We start from the raw sequence: 21,523 nt of genomic DNA, 5'->3' as shown, positions 1-21,523 counted from the left end.
GGTAAATAACTTAAAATCCAGCTCATAATTATTCTACATAATAATAACACCTACAAATAAAGCATCACATCAACAGAATATGACAAACAAATCTCTCAATTAAAATATCGGCTCTTTTGTTTCCATTAGGCTACATGTAGACACAAAAAAGACTTTTAATCCAAATGATTACCTTAATTTGTTTGTGTGGGGCTGCCTCCTCTATGGTTCTTTCAAAGTGATCCCTGAGTTCTTTTGTTGTGTACCTGGGAAAGTCCTCTTCTGTTCAAAAGAATAGAGAATAACAACCACTTCCATTAGCTAGGTAGCGACAATGGCATTATAGAACACTGCAAATCAATAACTTACCTTCATTTTCATGGTCTTTATGACTGTATTCCAAGTTATTGTCACTGTCCGACACCTATGTGTGGTTTAAAAGAAACAAATAGTTGAAAGTACCTTGTGGGTCACAAAATTAGGTAACGTTGTATAATCTACTTGGCCTGGAAAAATACTGATATTGTGAAGTATTGTTATATTTTATGGTATTATATCAAGTTATTGATATTGATCTCATATGCATGCAGGTCAAAATCTAAATTGCACAAATGAATGAGGCTGTCATATCATTAGTTATTCTGCGACTGAAATCCAGTATACAAATAAGATAAACAATGGTGCCTACGCAAAAATAACAATGCTCACTTTTGAAAGTTACAATTTGAAAATACAAACTGCAAACTACAACAATAACTACCGTAACTTAACATATCTTTGACTGTATCAAAACTGTGCAATTTTGTTATTTGGTGTTATTTTCGGTTGAATGCATTAATAACACTACAATGCAGGAATACATTGAGTATTTCTGTCAACAGACAGATGATGAAATACCATTGTTTCTTGGCTGGAAAGTAGTTGCTGACTGCCTGTGACCACCTGTTGGCCGCCGCTTGACACTGAGACCTCTGAGTTTGACATTTTCTGTGATGATCAAAATAATGACAATGGCACATTAGATGGGCAGTGGGTACACCAACCACTAGCAGCTTGCCATGTGGTCAGCGGATAACCATTTTCAACCGCTGGTTACTCCACACACTTTAAAAAGTATTATTGGTGAGCTATTGGACACATAATAACACTCATGTACAAATTCATAGTATACACTACATGCATTAATAGGTGTCATTATTAAGTATTAAAGTTTTTCAGCTACATTGAATACAGTAACACCACTGCACATGACATAAACAGCTGTTTTTGCTGTTTGCTAAAGGTAGTTGTGGGAGAAAACAATTGTACAATTGCCTCTAAGTTCCATTCCTTCCATGACAAGACTTCACTCATCAAATCCTCTAAAGAAAGCCAAACATTTGGTGAACGTAAAGCGGAAAAACTTTTACAGTAATTCCCATGTATTATATTTTATTTAAAAGAAAATAACAGGCTATCTAACACAAACACACATTTCTATACATCTAGTTTTATGTTTGTATACAAAATACATAGTTGACCATTGTTCTACCATTGTCAGCAACCCGCGACTCTTTAGCGCCGCCCTAGTGGCTCCCTGGACCTCTTTCAGAGATGTGTTAAAATGGAAAAAGATGAAGAACAAAATATAATTTTTTGCTTTTATATATTTTCTGTAGGAGAACAAACATGACACAAACCTTCCTAATTGTTAGAAATCCCACTGTTTATGTTATACATGCTTCACTGATGAGAGGATTTGGCAAGCATCGTTTTGTCCTACTAATTTCAGCGATCATTGAACTCATCGTACTAATGTACAACTTTCTCCGATGCTGCCACAGAAAGACGTGTTTTATGCCACTCCTTTTTTTTCTCATTTTGTCCACCAAATGTTTTATGCTGTGCGTCAATACACAAAGGTGAGCTTTGTTGATTTTATTGATTTGCTGGAGTGCTAATCAGGCATATCGGGCCAATCCATGACTGCAAGCTAATCAATGCTAACATGCTATTTAGGCTAGCTGTATGTACATATTGCATCATTATGCCTCATTTCTAGGTATAATTGAACTCAATTAATTTCCATTACTTCTGTCCTCTACCATGAATTGATTTACGTGGACCCCGACTTAAACAAGTTGAAAAACGTATTAGGGTGTTACCATTTAGTGGTCAATTGTACGGAATATGTACTGTACTGTGCAATCTACTAATAAAAGTTTCAATCAATCAAAAAACTCTGTGATTTAATTTATATTTGCATGTCTCATGACACATTATCTGTATGTAACATTGGCTGCATTTCTGATAGTTGTTTGTGTGCCATGTTGTTCCAGACCACAGCAAATGTTACCCAGCTTGCAAAGATTGTTATAAATCTATTAGAAGAAGACAGCCTGCCGTTTCCTTTAACTTGGACACATATCTTTACCTTTGGCCATACTGAGCCAGTCAATATCTCATCCGGTGAGAAATCTCCATTTTACTAATGATTTCCAATGTTGCAAAAATGTGTAGAATAAAAATTAAAATACAACATTTCTGTCAACAAAGATTTGCGTCAGCCTTTGATAGTAGGCTATTATAACTAATATAGACATTTATATCATGTGTTGCCTTCATTATAACACTTATATAAGACTTTTAAAGTCATTTTGATAGTAGGCTAATATAACTAATATAGACACTTACATCCTGTGTTGCCTTCATAATAACACTTATAGAAGACTTTTAATTTTAATTGTGGTCCAATATGGCTCTTTCAACATTTTGGGTTGCCGAGCCCTGTTCTAGACACTTGCATCCAACCACCCCCATCCCCTTTCGTGTCCACCTCCTACCTTGGGCTCAGCTGTGAGTTATCACTACAAGGATTAAGGGTTATTGGGCAGACCATGCCAAGACCAAGCTGGAGTGTTTACTAGACACTATAATGAGCTGTTTGAAGACAAACAACATGTAGAGATGCTCATTTAAAAACAGAATAAAGTACATTGTTATTGTGCATATTAGATAACAATCCCTGTTGTTACCCAAAGTATATTAAGTGGGATTTTTCAGAAAAACAAATATATACGGTAACACAAAAAACAACCTGTCTCTGTGATCACTATAGGTGTATAAATAATAATATAGTGTTAAATAAAACCAGTCCCTTGGGCACAAAACTGAAAATAATACAGCTCTCCAAAAAGTGCAATTCTGCTGCTATTTGACATAACTGTTTGTTATGATGCCTTGACATTTTTGCACTTTATTTCTTTATTGAAAGAAAATTCTATGAAGAGAAAAGTTGTTTGCAAATGTGGTTACAATGCTAAAAAATGAAAAGTTAAAGCTAAAAAAAGAAATACACTTTATTGAGTTAACATTATTTCTTTATAGGGGGAAAGATGTTATGAGCTAGGGCAGGGGTCGGCAACCCGCGGCTCTATAGCCGCATGCGGCTATAGAGCCGCATGCGGCTATTTAGCGCCGCCCTAGTGGCTCTCTGGAGCTTTTTCAAAAATGTATGAAAAATGGAAAAAGATGAGGGGGGAACATTTTTTTTTTGTTTTAATATGGTTTCCGTAGGAGGACAAACATGACGCAAACCTCCCTAATTGTTATAAAGCACACTTTTTATATTAAACATGCCTCACTGATTCGAGTATTTGGCGAGCGCCGTTTTGTCCTACTCATTTTGGCGGTCCTTGAACTCACCTAGTTTGTTTACATATATAACTTTCTCCGACTTTCTAGGACGTGGTATATGCCACTTCTTTTTCTGTCTCATTTTGTCCACCAAACTTTTAACGATGTGCATGAATGCACAAAGGTGAGTTTTGTTGATGTTATTGACTTGTGTGGAGTGCTAATCAGACATATTTGGTCACTGCATGACTGCAAGCTAATTGATGCTAACATGCTATTTAGACTAGCTATATGTACATATTGCATCAATATGCCTCGTTTGTAGGTATATTTGAGGTCATTTAGTTTCCTTTAAGTCATCTTAATTCAATTTGTATCTCATGACACACTATCTGTATGTTATATGCCTTTTAATTTAATTTAATTTTTTGCGGCTCCAGACAGATTTGTTTTTGTATTTTTGGTCCAATATGGCTCTTTCAACATTTTGGGTTGCCGACTCCTGAGCTAGGGAATATAACAACTACACTACCCAGCATGCAACGGGAGTGACGAGCATGGTGATAGCTCCGAAAAGTGTTGCATGTCGCCACCCGGCAGCTAAGAATGAGGTTATGAGCACGCTGTGAAAGTAAACGTCAAGAACTCAGCCAACACGCCTTGTCTGCATTATTTATGATTAGACAGACAACACCTATACAGTGTGATTTTGTTTTGTTTACAAGGAAAGAAAAACAAAAGTTAAAAAAGGGAGATCATGTCATATATGTTGTATATATATGTATGTGCTGCGGTTGCTTTAAGAACGTTGCGACAGCTGCCGTAAAGGAGGTGCGTTGCTAGCCTGGTTGCTATGTTTCCGGTTGGTCGTAAAAGTGTTCGTCATATGTTTGTACCCTGCTCAAATCTCTCAGTAAAGTTATTCATTGGATTATACCTTTTGTTTTGAACTTTATTACACTTTGGAGTGCTCTTTGCGGTCCATTTTTTTCCTGCTTTCGCTATCTGCGCCTAATAACTGAGCTACGTGATGTCATTTCTTGTGATGTCACACGGAGCATTTCTGGTCGGGACGGGATTCGTTCCGAGGGATTCGAATAAAGAACCAACTCTTTTTCTTTACTATAGACGTCTCGATAACGGGTACCGGTTCTCAAAAAGGGATTCGAGTCCGAGGACTTGGTTCTTTTCTTATCGAACAACCGGGAAAATCGGTTTTGAGTATCATCCCTACAATAAACGAGGATCATTTTGCATGAGCCAACCATGCATGAGAGGAAAGTAGAAGTAAACGAGTGCCATGGGGATTCAGTAATGTTTCCCCGACTTCATGATGGCAGCATCTCATTCTTTCATGCTCATGCATTCACAGCCATCGGAAATTGGCGTCTAATACCTGCACACTTCTGTGCTGGAAATGGAAGTGGTTTACATGTGATGTGGCAGTTTCCTGGGTCTCAAATTGTTTCATCACACCGGCGACCCCCCCAGGCAGGGAACAGACCTCCGAGTCCTCCATGACCTGCTGGAGCACAGAACTTCATTAGTTGTCTCCACTTTGACCTCAAATCAAGCTGATTTTCTGTTTGGTTTCAATGCACTCAGCAGGTTTTCTAGCTGTGTCAACTAAGATCCTACCAATTCCCTTCATGGCTTCCCATGTTCACATTTGTAATTATTGACATAGTACAATTCAGATTTTAAACCAAAATATCGTAATATAAGTGATGTTTTTTTTATTGAACTACACAAGAACCAGTAATGGCAAAAAGAAAAAGTGTGATGTACTTGTTGCGACATGGGAAAGTGTCCTGGCTGCTCAGTACAATACGACCAAGAGCCCTTTTTGAAGCGCAAACTGAACTCTTCTGTACTTTTTTGCTTGTTGTTTTTGAATTTCTTTAAGTGCTCTAATTGGAGACTCTAAATCAGGAGTTTCCCAAGTGCAGCCATTTTTTTACTCCTTTACATTTACTTAAAGGCCTACTGAAACCCACTACTACCGACCACGCAGTCTGATAGTTTATACATCAATGATGAAATCTTAATATTGCAACACATGCCAATACAGCCGGGTTAGCTTACTAAAGTGCAATTTTTAAATTTTGCGCTGAAATATCCTGCTGAAAACGTTTCGGTATGATGGCGCCTGCGCGTGACGTCACGGATTGTAGAGGACATTTTGGGACAGCATGGTGGCCAGCTATTAAGTCGTCTGTTTTCATCGCAAAATTAATTCCACAGTATTATGGGCATCTGTGTTGGTGAATCTTTTGCAATTTGTTCAATGAACAATGGAGACAGCAAAGAAGAAAGCTGTAGGTGGGAAGCGGTGTATTGCGGCCGACTGCAGCAACACAAACACAGCCGGTGTTTCAGTGTTTACATTCCCGAAAGATGACAGTCAAGCTTTACCATTGGTCTGTGGAGAACTGGGACAACAGAGACTCTTACCAGGAAGACTTTGAGTTGGATACGCAGACGCGGTACCGTGAGTACGGTGCGGCTTCCAAACATTTGATCGCTTGCCCGTACGTGCGTGCCGCTATGTGCATGTCACGTACGTAACTTTGGGGACTTTGGGGAAATATATGTGCTGTATGAACTTTGGGGACGTAAACGGTACTTTGGGCTGTGGGATTGAGTGTGTTGTGCAGGTGTTTGAGTTGTATTGGCGGGTTATATGGACGGGAGGGGGGAGGTGTTTGTTATGCGGGATTCATTTGTGGCATATTAAATATAAGCCTGGTTGTGTTGTGGCTAATAGAGTATATATATGTCTTGTGTTTATTTACTGTTTTAGTCATTCCCAGCTGAATATCAGGTCCCACCCGCCTCTCACAGCATCTTCCCTATCTGAATCGCTCCCACTGCCCTCTAGTCCTTCACTCTCACTTTCCTCATCCACGAATCTTTCATCATCACTCAAATTAATGGGGAAATCGTCGCTTTCTCGGTCCAAATCGCTCTCGCTGCTGGTGGCCATGATTGTAAACAAATGTGCGGATGTGAGGAGCTCCACAACCTGTGACGTCACGCTACTCGTCTGCTACTTCCGGTACAGGCAAGGCTTTTTTATCAGCGACCAAAAGTTGCAAACTTTATCGTCGATGTTCTCTACTAAATCCTTTCAGCAAAAATATGGCAATATCGCAAAATGATCAAGTATGACACATAGAATGGACCTGCTATCCCCGTTTAAATAAGAAAATCGCATTTCAGTAGGCCTTTAAGTAACTTTTTGGATTAAATTATATTGTATTTGTCAGAGGAGTTTTGATTCCATATAATAATGTGATGCAAGTCTTAAGTTTTGTGGGTTTTAGGTGCAATGACAATACAATTCCATTAACATCACTACATGTATTTACCCTACATCATCATGTATCACACTTGTAAATGTTACAGATGCCAGCCAGTGTGTCTGGGCCATGTGTACCTGGGTCAACTTCACTTCTTGTTTCTTGTTCCAGTTTGGAGTCCGGGGTGGAACAAAAAGCAGGAACTAAACCACGTGGGTTACAGCAAGAAACACTAATTTGGCTTGTTAGACAGACTTCTGATTACTTGACTATGTCTAAATGATCCAACGTAAATCCAAGTGACGTTTGAGATTGTTTCACCAATCAAAAGGGATCCTGTCAGTGACATGGCCACACTCACACTGTCATACTTGTCAGTGACACGACCACACTCACACTGTCATACATGTCAGTGACATGACCACCCTCAAACATGGCGTGAAGGCAGCACAACTCTTCCATGTTTCCTTACACACTAGGACACATTACATTTACATCATGTGCTGTCATCTGTGTCAGTAGAAATGTTCATATTTCAGTCTACAAGAATTCCACTTCCAACTCAAGAAATCCTGTTGTGGTAAGTTGTCGATCATTTTGAGCTGCACATGTGCTAACATTAGACCTGCGTTGTACCTGAATGTAAAACGTGCATCTTTTGTAGTACGTGCTGTAGTTGTGTCTCAAACAATCACCAGTTACTCAGCATTTGTTAGTTGTTTTCACTGAATACTTACCCTTACTCCAGTAATTATTTGGATGACTACTTTTTTACTTTTACTTGAGTCATATTACTCTAAAGCAAAGGTGTCAAAGTCAAGGCCCGGGGGGCCACATCATTTTATCTGGCCCGCAAACACCTGGAAATGATATGTGTCAATAAAGTACTTCATATTTTCTCACTAAATGTCATGGATTTTTTTCATTTTGACAGAAAAAATTGATGTACTGCTTGAAATTGCATACTTTTTAAACTTTAACAGTATCCAACATTGCAACAAATATTACAGTATATTATCATACTTTCCAAACATGTTTTTGTCTAGATAAAAATACTTAACTTTGCAGCAAACTACCCCTAAAGTTCATAAAAATGACAATGAATTTTACGGTGTTCTTTACTGTAAATTGGAAAAAACTACTACTGTTTTTTGTGGTAAAATTCTGTTGTTGCTGAGCGGCCATATTGTTACCGTAAAATCTTGTTTTTAACAGTGTATTACTGTAAATGGAAAAATTATACATTTGTTTTTACAGTAGAAAAACTGGCAGCTAAGTTGCCAGAATAAAAAAATATTTGTACAGTTTTTCCATGAACAATATCATGTTGTAAAAACCAATGTTCATTTAACACAAAAAATCTGGCAACTAAGCTGCCAGATTTTCCCCTAAAACACACCCCCCCCCCAAAAGAAAAAAAGAAAAAGAAACAGTGGTACTGTTTTTACATTTTCTGTAAAATGTAAAAACAAAAAAAATACAAAAAACCCCAGTATATTTTACAGTAAAATGTTGTAAATGTAGAGTTTTTACTGTATAATGGGCAGTCTACTTAAAACAATGTATATATTGAATAATGAAATCCAGAGGCATATTCCGACATTATTGGCTGTTACACTCTGATGGCAGACATAACTGCCATGTGGCCCTTGGGGAAAACCACTTGGACATCCCTGCTCTAAAGTAACATTACTCTCACTTACGGTAAGTCAAATTGTTGTCTACTCCACCCACCTCTACTTATATGATAGGAATGCTAAAACATCACCTGAAACATTGTCTAAACCGGTAGTTCTTAACCTGGTTTCGATCAAACCCTAGGGGTTCGGTAAGTCGGGCTCAGGGGTTCGGCGGAGGTCAAGACACACCCGACTCATCGTGTAAATAAAAACTTCTCCCTATCGGCGTATTACGGATACGACAACAGCAGAAGTCAGACTGATTTGCAGGTGTGTAATTTATTGTGAGTTTATGTACTGTGTTGGTGTTGTTGTTTGAACAAGGTGATGTTCATGCACGGTTCCTTTTGTGCACCAGTAAAAAAAACATGGTAACACTTTAGTATGGGGAACATATTCACCATTAATTAGTTGCTTATTAACATGTGAATTAGTAACATATTGGCTCTTAATTAGTCATTATTAAGTACTTATTAATGCCTTATTCGGCATGGCCTTATTATAAGCCTAACCCTCTAACCCTGGCCCTAACCCTCTAACCCTAACCCTAACCAAATAACTCTAACTTAGGTCTTTGTCACTTAGAATATGTTCCCCTAGTGTCCAAAAAACTCCAAATTAAGTGTTTGTTACTTAGAATATGTTCCCCATACTAAAGTGTTACCAAAAACATATAACTTCGTCTTGAATTTGAAAAAAAAACCATTTTATTTTTCACTAAAGAAGGGTTCGGTGAATGCGCATAGGAAACTGGTGGGGTTTGGTACCTCCAACAAGGTTAAGAACCACTGCTCTAAACATTTGAATAAAGGTTGCAATGTTGAAAGCTATCGCCTACAATTGATGAACTCAGTTGCAATTTTTCTTACGGGAATCCCAATCAAACTGAAGCATCTTGGAACAGATGCTTCAGTTACCTCTGAAAAGTCTGAAAAGTGAGGGTTTGCTGTTTTCAGCCTTCTTCCAAGCCCTGGCCAGAGAGTCCTGTTTCCTTCCTATTTATACACTCTCCTCTATTTGTGCCACCTATGCAAGGCTTCTGGCCCCTCTGACTCTTCTTCTGCTGCAAAACTGTCACCACATCCACCAAAATACTGCATGACAACATGAGAATTAAAGGTGACTACCTGCACAGCTAGCTTCTGTGCCAACATGAGTACAATGACATATTAAACCTACCCTGCTTTGCACGGAGTGGTCTCCTGGCTGGGCGGCAGCATGAGCTTGGTACATGACGACTTTAAGGTGGGCCAGTCAAGCTAGCTTCTTGTGGTTTCAATGTTTCAGAAGATCCTGCTCGGCTTAAACGTGCGCTGCCAGCAGCTAAACACACAAGGAGCCAAGAAAGTGGTTAAAAAACTTCTTCTTCCATAATTAATTTGTACTTAAATGTTTTGTCAAGATTGATTACTGACCATGCAGACATTTGTAATGTGCTTTAAATGCGACGCCAACACAATTTTAGGTAAAAGCTTTAACATGCTGGGAACACTAGAAGCCTCAAATGTCTGCAGAATATTACTTTTCATTGAGGATCCCCATGCAAGATAGTTAATGTCAGTAATGTTGCCCACTGAATATTTTTATTTGATGAATTTTGTTAAAATATCAGATAACATCAGGCACTCAAAGCTCAATAAAATCAATAGAAATCCTATCAAAGCCAAGCTGAACTTGCTCATGGTCGTTAGATATTTATTTGAGCCTTTTGTCAGGTTGTTATTTATTTGCACCTCAGTTTCAGGGAATTTTGTGAGAGTAACACAACACATACTACAAACCCCGTTTCCATATGAGTTGGGAAATTGTGTTAGATGTAAATATAAACGGAATACAATGATTTGCAAAATCCTTTTCAACCCATATTCAATTGAATGCACTACAAAGACAAGATATTTGATGTTCAAACTCATAAACTTTATTTATTTTTTGCAAATAATAATTAACTTAGAATTTCATGGCTGCAACACGTGCCAAAGTAGTTGGGAAAGGGCATGTTCACCACTGTGTTACATCACCTTTTCTTTTAACAACACTCAATAAACGATTGGGAACTGAGGAAACTAATTGTTGAAGCTTTGAAAGTGGAATTCTTTCCCATTCTTGTTTTATGTAGAGCTTCAGTCTTTCAACAGTCTGGGGTCTCCGCTGTCGGATTTTACGCTTCATAATGCGCCACACATTTTCGATGGGAGACAGGTCTGGACTGCAGATGGGCCAGGAAAGTACCCGCACTCTTTTTTTACGAAGCCACGCTGTTGTAACACGTGCTGAATGTGGCTTGGCATTGTCTTGCTGAAATAAGCAGGGGCGTCCATGAAAAAGACGGCACTTAGATGGCAGCATATGTTGCTCCAAAACTTGTATGTACCTCTCAGCATTAATGGTGCCTTCACAGATGTGTAAGTTACCCATGCCTTGGGCACTATTGCACCCCCATACCATCACAGATGTTGGCTTTTGAACTTTGTGTCGATAACAGTCTGGATGGTTCGCTTCCCCTTTGGTCCGGATGACACAATGTCGAATATTTCCAAAAACAATTTAAAATGTGGACTCGTCAGACCACAGAACACTTTTCCACTTTGCATGAGTCCATCTTAGATGATCTCAGGCCCAGAGAAGCCGGCGGCGTTTCTGGATGTTGTTGATAAATGGCTTTCGCTTTGCATAGTCGAGCTTTAACTTGCACTTACAGATGTAGCGACCAACTGTATTTAGTGACAGTGGTTTTCTGAAGTGTTCCTGAGCACATGTGGTGATATCTTTTAGAGATTGATGTTGGTTTTTGAAACAGTGCCGTCTGAGGGATCGAAGGTCACGGTCATTCAATGTTGGTTTCTGGCCATGCCGCTTAAGTGGAGTGATTTCTCCAGATTCTCTGAACCTTTTGATGATATTATGGACCGTAGATGTTGAAATCCCAAAATTTCTTGCAATTGCACTTTGAGAAACGTTGTTCTTAAACTGTTTGACTATTTGCTCACGCAGTTGTGGACAAAGGGGTGTACCTCGCCCCATTCTTTCTTGTGAAAGACTGAGCATTTTTTGGGAAGCTGTTTTTATACCCAATCATGGCACCCACCCGTTCCCAATTAGCCTGCACACCTGTGGGATGTTCCAAATAAGTGTTTGATGAGCATTCCTCAACTTTATCAGTATTTATTGCCACCTTTCCCAACTTCTTTGTCATGTGTTGCTGGCATCAAATTGTAAAGTTATGATTATTTGCACACAAAAAAAAATCAGTTTGAACATCAAATATGTTGTCTTTGTAGCATATTCAACTGAATATGGGTTGAAAATGATTTGCAAATCATTGTATTCCGTTTATATTTACATCTAACACAATTTCCCAACTCATATGGAAACGGGGTTTGTACTTCACCGCTACACATCCCAGATGAGACAAATATCTGTAGATAGAAACTATTCAATGTTGTTGCAAATTGTAAAATGTACAAGCAGAAAGGTCTGAGGCTATCTAGTGACATGTTTTACTGGGCGGTCAGCTCACATATCAAGAAAATGAAGTCATGGAGGTGCCTTACAAAAATACATGTGGCCTATTTTCAACCCAACCATGAAGGGGCATATTTCCTTTAAGGAAGGAGCGTCTGAAAAGATTTACATGTTCTTTACATTGCATAAAAGTAGAGCATATAGCCACGGTATAAATCACTTTTGTCTCTTTTAGGCGACGTCTCAAATGAATTGATTTCCCCTCAGCTCATCATTTGTTTCCTACAGCCCAGCAGCACAAAGTCACACATGCCAAGTCTCGTTCATTCATCACCTACCAGGTAAAAAAAGTACAAAAATCAGGAGTCTCCCCAGCTAGCAGGGTCCTTCCCAAGCTAAATCCCAGCGTTGGAGACCAGCTCCAGCAGGATCCACCTGTGTCCGACGTGCAGACTGACAGCTGATTTTATTTTGGAACCTCCGCCCACATGCACAACATGGGCCTGCTGTGTGTTCCCACACACACAACATGGGCCTGCTGGGGTTTGGGTTTCTTCAGCGCCACCTCCAGTGACAAGCCCCCTAAAAAGAATCAACATGGAGGTATTTCCCTGTATTGAATAAGCGGGGCAGCCTGAGTGTCATCATCGCGGCCTCGTCCCAACCAGGTGGTGAACAACAGCTGCTAGTCTGGGTCCTCAAGGGCCAAATTTCTCCTGATGCAATATGGACGGCAGCCAGTCGCCAATTCAGGTGACAATAAATGATCATTCAATGTAGGGTTGTTCGGTCTACCGGTACTAATAAAGTACCGCAATATTAATTGATGGAAATGGGTACTATACTACCTTTGAAAAGTACCGGTACCGTTCTTTCATCTGAATGCCGCTGTGTGGCGCTGACTACAGAGCGAGGCCCATGATGTTGAGTGTGTCAAAACACACACACAAAGTGCATACAAGCAGTAACATCTTGGAGAGGAGGAATGGCAAAAAACGACAATTCTACTGGTCAATAAAGAGTGTGTGAAGTACAATACGCAAGTATTTGGACTTCAAAACTAACAATAATAACTACAATTCTACTGGTCAATAAAGAATGTCTGAAGTACAATATGGAAATATTTGGACTTCAAAACTAACAATAAAGGTGACTCTTTAAACAAGGAAGCAATGCGCTTCAACTGTTGCTTTAAAACACGCCTCGCCAAATGTAGCGATTAGTGTTAGCACTTTTGCTTAAAACTTAGGTAAACATTTAAATAATGAACATTCAGATCTGCACAAGGAGTTTAAATAGTGACAGGTAACAATATAGTTGTTACACATGTCCAGCTGTTCTGCTCCAGTGCAGACCGTAGTAGAGGAACACAGGGCAGACGTTCCCTTCAGTTCACTTTACCCCGCAATGGGTCTGCTGAGATCTGCTTTCCGGTCAGAATTCGAGGCCGCCGATCTGTAACAATCTGTTTGCTTTATTATTAGTTTTGCAGGACACAACCAGACCCATTCATCACTCTACTGTGCAGTGCACGCGCTCCTCTCTCTCTTTACTCGCCCACTCACTCACTGACATCACTCAGACAACACGTTGACATTCTCACACATACGCTACTCTCATAAGTTAACCAGCTCCCCTGCTGGGCACATGTAGATACACAACATGTAGATACATAACATAGAGATACATAACATATAGATACATAACATGTACATACATAACATGTAGATACGTAACATGTTGATACGTAACATGTAGATACGTAACATGTACCGGTAGATACATACATGTAGATACATAACATGTAGATACGTAACATGTAGATACGTAACATGTAGATACATACATGTAGATACATAACATGTAGATACGTAACATGTTACGCATGTAGATACATCATACTTGCCAACCCTCCCGGATTTTCCGGGAGACTCTCGAAATTCAGCGCCTCTCCCGAAAACCTCCCGGGACAAATTTTCTCCCGAAAATCTCCCGAAATTCAGGCGGACCTGAGTGACGTGTCGACAGCCTGTTTTCACGTCTTCTTTCCCACAATATAAACAGCGTGCCTGCCCAATCACGTTATAACTGTAGAATGATGGAGGGCGAGTTGTTGGTTTCTTATGTGGGTTTATTGTTAGGCAGTTTCATTAACGTCCTCCCAGCGCGGCAACAACACACAACAACAGCAGTCACGTTTTTGTCTACCGTAAAACAGTTCGTCTGCCGTAAACAGCAATGTTGTGACACTCTTAAACAGGACAATACTGTCATCTACTGTACATGCATATGTGACAATAACATCTACGGCTTTTAGAGAGTGCAGTGCACAACTGCGCACACAACAAGGAGACAAAGCAGAATGCATCATCAGAGAGGGTGTTCAGCATGGTTAGAAAAATAATGACAGAGAATAGAACAAGGATGGACAATTCAACCCTTAACTCAACAATGAGTAGATGAGTGTTATGTGTGTGTATATGTGTAAATAAATGAACTCTGAAATTCAAGTATTTCTCTTATATATATATATATATATATATATATATATATAGCTAGAATTCACTGAAAGTCAAGTATTTCTTATATATATATGAAATACTTGACTTGGTGAATTCTAGCTGTAAATATACTCCTCCCCTTTTAACCACGCCCCCGCCCCAACCACGCCCCCCCTCCCCCTCCCAAAATCGGAGGTCTCAAGGTCGGCAAGTATGAGATACATAACATGTAGATACATAACATGTTGATACATAACATGTAAATACATAACATGTACAAACCCCGTTTCCATATGATTTGGGAAATTGTGTAAGATGTAAATATAAATGGAATACAATGATTTGCAAATCATTTTCAACCCATATTCAGTTGAATATGCTACAAAGACAACATATTTGATGTTCAAACTGATAAGCATTTTTTTTTTGTTGCAAATAATCATTCATTTTAGAATTTGATGCCAGCAACACGTGACAAAGAAGTTGGGAAAGGTGGCAATAAATACTGATAAAGTTGAGGAATGCTCATCAAAGACTTATTTGGAACATCCCACAGGTGAACAGGCAAATTGGGAACAGGTGGGTGCCATAATTGGGTATAAAAGTAGATTCCATGAAATGCTCAGTCATTCACAAACAAGGATGGTGCGAGGGTCACCACTTTGTCAACAAGTCTGTGAGCAAATTGTTGAACAGTTTAAGAAAAACCTTTCTCAACCAGCTATTGCAAGGAATTTAGGGATTTCACCATCTACGGTCCGTAATATCATCAAAGGGTTCAGGGAATCTGGAGAAATCACTGCACGTAAGCAGCTAAGCCCGTGGCCTTTGATCCCTAGGCTGTACTGCATTAACAAGCGACATCAGTGTGTAAAGGATATCACCAAATGGGCTCAGGAACACTTCAGAAACCCACTGTCAGTAACTACAGTTGGTCGCTACATCTGTAAGTGCAAGTAAAAACTCTCCTATGCAAGGCGAAAACCGTTTATCAACAACACCCAGAAACGCAGTCGGCTTCGCTGGGCCTGAGCTCATCTAAGATGGACTGATACAAAGTGGAAAAGTGTTCTGTGGTCTGACGAGTTCACATTTCAAATTTTTTTTGGAAACTGTGGACGTTGTGTCCTCCGGACCAAAGAGGAAAAGAACCATCCGGATTGTTATAGGCGCAAAGTTGAAAAGCCAATATCTGTGATGGTATGGGGGTGTATTAGTGCCCAAGACATGGGTAACTTACACATCTGTGAAGGCGCCATTAATGCTGAAAGGTACATACAGGTTTTGGAGCAACATATGTTGCCATCCAAGCAACGTTACCATGGACGTGTTACATCAACGTGGCTTCATAGTAAAAAAAGTGCGGGTACTAGACTGGCCTGCCTGTAGTCCAGACCTGTCTCCCATTGAAAATGTGTGACGCATTATGAAGCGTAAAATACCACAACGGAGACCCCCGGACTGTTGAACAACTTAAACTGTACATCGAGCAAGAATGGGAAATAATTCCATCTGAGAAGCTTAAAAAATGTGTCTCAGTTCCCAAACGTTTACTGAGTGTTGTTAAAAGAAAAGGTGATGTAACACAGTGGTGAACATGCCCTTTCCCAACTACTTTGGCACGTGTTGCAGCCATGAAATTCTAAGTTAATTATTATTTGCAGAATAAAAAAAAAAGTTTATGAGTTTGAACATCAAATATCTTGTCTTTGTAGTGCATTCAATTGAATATGGGTTGAAAAGGATTTGCAAATCATTGTATTGTATTGTATTTCCCAACTCATATGGAACCGGGGTTTATAGATACATAACATGTAGATACATGACATGTAGATACATGACATGTAGATACATAACATGTGGATACGTAGACGCGCACACAGCTGCTTGGCTTGCTGCATAATATTAGCGTCGTTACGACCGCCCATCTAACATCAACTAGTGGAAGTAAAATTACTGAATTTGGTAAGAAATTGTTTCAATTTGTGTTTTACCTTTAACAAATGTGTGTTTTACCCGCTACATGGCTTGTCTGTGTACTTTTAGCCATAGTTTTGTTTTTAGTATTTACTAATAATTGTATTTTACTTAAAGCACAGAGAGTGGCAACCATAAATCATGAAGCATTTAATATAATGTTAAAAAAGCTTTTTTTTAAATTATATTCTAACCTAATCCTTGATTATGACCGACTATATGTAATATGGAAAATTGTAAATTGTTCTGTGGGTGCAACAAGAAAAACACAATGTGTTTAACGCCCTTTAATTTATATTTTAACTTTCTAAAATTGTTCTTTGAGTGCAATAGGAAACATATGTTTATTGTATTGCAACATTTTCTGTTAAAATAAAGCCAAAATTGACACTTTTTCGTAGTTCCCTTTATTTGGAAAATTATTGAAAAGTATGGATATACTTTTTGGTACCGGTACCAAATTATTGGTATGGGGACTAGCCAGTTGAAAGTGTCAGCCATGCCTGGTGCTCTGCAGGGGGTCTCACTGAAGCTCAGTTATGTAATGCAATGTTAAGGCGAAGAGCCCGAAGGGGAGCAATAAATCTGACACGGGACACCTTCGAATGTTGAAATACACGCCGGCTCATCTTATTGGGTCCAGACGGAGACGGTGGCGCCAGCCGGACTGTGGCTTCTTGTGAAGGTTCATGTCTGAAGACCCCCAGCGAGGGCATCTCCCAATCGTCTAGTGGCCCACCTCTTGTATTGAGCTGCTCAGCGTGGAGGAAAGTAGGCTTCCAACTTTATGGCAACTGACTGAGATCTGTTCCAGCACCACTCTGCTCACAAGGTGTATCGAGGCTTGTTTGGATCAACTTGCTAACCCTGAGCTCAACCACATCTCATACCTTTGGGATCAACTTGAACAGTCATTCTAAAACTGTGGTACGGGTACCACTAGTGGTACACGAGCGCCATCCAGTGGTACACCAAAGACTCACTTAATTAGGTCATTAGTGTTCTATTTTACAATATAGGGTTGTACGGTACCGGTATACTAATGAATCATATTCAGTACTATACCGCCTCTAAAAAGTACTGGTCTCTAAAAAGTACAACCTTCCTCCACCCTCCCGTGACTTTGGACTTTTTTTGGGGGGGGGGGAAGGGGGGGATTTTCTAAAACGTCTAGTATCCGTAATGGGAAGGAGGGCTACGGTCAGGCTTGTCCCTGACAGTTTGGTTAAGTTTTAGTTTTTCCTCTGTGTTTGTTTTATTTCCTGTCAGCACTCTTATTTTGGTTCAGTTTCCTGCTTGTCTCTCTGAGTGCCGTCCCCTCAGCTGTGGCTGGTTGGCACCTGGCCACACCTGGTGTCAATCAGCCAGCTGCTATTTATACCTGCCCTGCCCTCCAGTCACTGCTGGATTATTGTCGTCCCTACCTGTCGTGTCAATGTCAGTGTAGCTGTATGCGGTAGCGGTAAGCTATATTCTGTAGCTGTTTGTAGCTTACTATATTTTTGTTCATAGTCCCTGTTTGCTGGATCCCTGTTCCCTGTTTCCAGTTTGTCCTCCGAGTTCCTGGTTTGTGTCTTTTCTTAATTTTTACTTTTGGACATTAAATCATGTTTTTCCGCACAATGGGGTTCGTCGCCTACAACTCCTGGCAGTATCTAGTCGATACTACTATGGTTACATCAATATTTTTTTAGCATCACAAAATCTTTTTATTTATTTATTTTTTATTTATACTGTTATGCCCCACAATGTTATTTTTTAAGACACCTAGTGGTGGAAATCAGTTTTGCAGTTTGTGTTCTATTTTGACCCTCCTGTCTTGCCGTAGCCAGCTTAGTGTGGGTGTGTTTCAGAGAGCAGTAGAGAACAGTTTGAGAGCAGATGTCAAACAAACAGCATGTACTGCAGACTTTAAGCTTTCTTTTCGACTTTGAAGGTCTAAACCTGTAAGTTTATGTGAATGTAACATGCATATGTATATTGTGACACATTATTTGTGCATTTTCAGTTTAAGACTGCTTTAGTAAGGTATTTGTGCCCATTGTTGAAAGCTAATTACTGGCAGCATTTTGTTGGTTTGGATGCTATGTACACATGTATGTTGTATATAGACGTATGCTAAATGTAAAATGTTTGTTTATGTGTTTTTGTTCACAGTTTTACAAAATATACGATTGATCCTTCACTAAAAAGACCTAAACTACACTACAGACGCATGGGACTCTTTTTTCATCAAGGATTATATCATGTTAGCTATCTGCTAAGCTAACCAGCAAAAAGCAAGAGCAGAATAGTAAAAAGGTTTAACATTCAGTCTGCTTACAAAGGAAAGTGAGCCATTACAACTGCAGACCAGAAAGACATTCAACAACATATCATGGATGATCAAAACCTTAAACCTGAAGATCGAGGTGCACCTTCTGAACGCTCCAGTCGTACTAATCACTCTGGCCGCTCTAGCCATTCATCACACGGTTTGGCTGTCAAAGCAAGAGCCAGAGCCGAAGCTGCAAGAATCATGGCTACATTTGCGCAAAGACAAGCAGACATGCAAATCGAGCTGGCACGGATTGAAGCTGAACAATCAAAGAAAAAAGCGAAGATCGAAGCTGAACAAGCAAAGAAAAAAGCGGAGATTGAAGCGGAACAGCAATGTAGAGCAGCGGAAGTACAAGCTAACCTTGACGCGCTGAAGGTACGGACTGCTGCTGAAGCAGCATGCGCTGAGGCTGAAGTCTTGGAAGCTTATGAGGATGAAGTTGGAGAACCTTCAAGGCAAAGTGTAACAGGTTTGGCTCCCTATTCCTCACAGAAACGCACTAGGGAATATGTGCAACAACATTCTGTGGATCATGGTCAGCAACAACTCCGGCATCCAAAACAAAAAGCCGTTTATTCACCAGAGCGCCAGCAGTACATGGACAACAATGATATGGAAATGCACGGTATGGATGTACGCAGTTGTACAGAAAAAAGCAACTCTTTTCATTCGTTGCACAAATGGCAAGGGGAACGCCAGAGCAGACCCACCACCCACAGCCAAACAACGCCCTGGAAGTCCTGTGAAATTCCCTCAAGAAAGATATTTCACCCAGCAACTTCACTTCGCACGCCCCCAAGACCAGCAGCCTAGCCACCAAGGTGCATTTAACTACATGCCCCCACGTGATCAATCATACTTAGACAAATACCTAGTTCACAAAGAAATAATTAGCACTGGTCTCCTGATGTTTGATGATAGACCTGAGAACTACTGGGTATGGAAAGCTTCCTTTACCAATGCCAATGGTGGCTTGAACCTCACCTACAGCCAGGAGTTAGGTTTAATGTCCAAGTGGCTGGGACCAAAGTCTGCAGAGTTGGCCAAACGAATCCGTTCAGCCCGCATCCATGACGCTAAAGAAGGACTCTCAATGTTGTGGAAGAGGCTGGAGGAATGCTATGGGTCAGCTGAAATCATTGAAGATGCTATGTTGAAGAGGTTAGAGGAATTTCCAAGGATTGCAAATAAGGACAACCAAAAATTACAGGAACTAGGAGATCTATTGCTAGAGCTGGAAGCAGCAAGAAGAGATGGATTCCTACCTGGACTTTCTTACCTCAACACTTCCCGGGGAGTCACTCCTATAGCGCAAAAGCTCCCTTATTACTACCTTCAGGAGAAGTGGATCTCATTTGGCTCGAAATATAAGGAAGACTTTCGAGTTCGATATCCTCCTTTTCATGTCTTTGTACAGTTTATTCAAGACCAAGCAAAGATACGAAATGACCCCAGCTTTGCTGAGCTTGGTGGTGGTTCAAACAGGACAGATAAACTACAGAAAGAAATCAAACAATCTGGAAGATGACACTGATGACCTTGGATGAAAAAATAGCATGGTCTATTGATGACAAAGCCTTCCTTGAGATCATGGACAACAATGTCTACATGAATGATGCTAACACCTGGGTAGCACCCTTACCATTCCGTTTCCCAAGACAACGTCTGCCGAACAATAGAGAGCAAGCGGCAAAACGACTGTCATCTCTATCGCACACTGGAAAGAAAGCCAGTTATGAAAGAACAATACACAGAGTTCATGCAGAAAATCTTTGAGTCAGGACAAGCAGAGCTAGCTCCACCATTGAAGGAGAAGCAAGAGTGCTGGTACTTACCAAACTTTGGTGTCTATCACCCTCAAAAGCTGGATCAAATATGCATGGTGTTTGATTCTAGTGCTAAACACGAAGGCATTTCCCTCAACGACATCCTCTTGAAAGGATCAGACCTGAATAATACCCTTCTTGGGAGTCCTTATTCGCTTCCGCAGAGAGCCAGTTGCAGTGTCCACCGACATACAGCAGATGTTTTACTGTTTCACAGTCTGGAATAAACACCGTGACCTTCTAAGATTTTTGTGGTTCGAAGACAACGACTTCACCAAACCAGTGACTGAATACCGAATGACGGTGCATGTGTTCGGTAACAGCCCTTCGCCAGCGGTGGCCATTTATGGCTTGAGAAGGGCAGCTGAAGAGGGTTAGAGAGAACATGGTACAGATGCCAAGCAGTTATTAAATGATAAATGATACTTGTATAGCGCTTTTCTACCTTCAAGGTACTCAAAGCGCTTTGACAGTATTTCCACATTCACATACTCATGGCGGGAGCTGCCATGCAAGGCGCTAACCAGCAGCCATCAGGAGCAAGGGGTGAAGTGTCTTGCCCAAGGACACAACGGACGTGACTAGGATGGGAGAAGGTGGTGATTGAACCCCAGTAACCAGCAACCCTCTGATTGCTGGCACGGCCACTCTACCAACTTCGCCACGCCGTCCCTAGTTCATAATGAGGAACTTCTATGTAGATGATGGGCTTGCCTCATTCTTCAATGCTGAGGAAACCATCACCGTGCTGTCAAATGCAAGGGAGATGTTGGCAGAGTCAAGCATCAGGCTACATAAGATAGCATCTAACAGCAACACTGTTTTGGATGCTTTCCCCCCAGAAGACCTTGCCAAAGGCCTT

At 40.3% G+C, this 21,523-nt stretch overlaps 1 protein-coding gene across 4 annotated transcripts in view; it reads right to left on the bottom strand.

Annotated features, from left to right (window-relative positions):
- Nucleotides 1–19,331, bottom strand: part of xirp2b (xin actin binding repeat containing 2b) — a 32,673-nt gene extending 13,342 nt beyond the window's left edge. The window contains exons 1-6 of one of the 4 annotated variants that reach the window (XM_061971683.1): nt 19,196–19,331; nt 9,755–9,898; nt 4,991–5,119; nt 877–966; nt 349–403; nt 173–261 (exon numbers count right to left, since the gene is read on the bottom strand). In XM_061971683.1, the coding sequence (XP_061827667.1) occupies nt 173–261; nt 349–403; nt 877–966; nt 4,991–5,119; nt 9,755–9,808 (417 nt within the window). In that variant the 5' untranslated portion in view covers nt 9,809–9,898; nt 19,196–19,331. Of the gene's footprint in view, nt 1–172; nt 262–348; nt 404–876; nt 967–4,990; nt 5,120–9,754; nt 9,899–12,375; nt 12,410–19,195 lie in introns of those variants that run through there. The other 3 variants (XM_061971685.1, XM_061971684.1, XM_061971686.1) reach the window with 3 other exon arrangements.
- Between the last annotated feature and the right edge of the window lie 2,192 nt (nt 19,332–21,523).

Source organism: Nerophis lumbriciformis, linkage group LG13 (assembly GCF_033978685.3).
Source record: "Nerophis lumbriciformis linkage group LG13, RoL_Nlum_v2.1, whole genome shotgun sequence".
NCBI classification, from domain to species: Eukaryota; Metazoa; Chordata; class Actinopteri; order Syngnathiformes; family Syngnathidae; genus Nerophis; species Nerophis lumbriciformis.
This window is presented reverse-complemented; position numbering and strand designations above follow the sequence as displayed.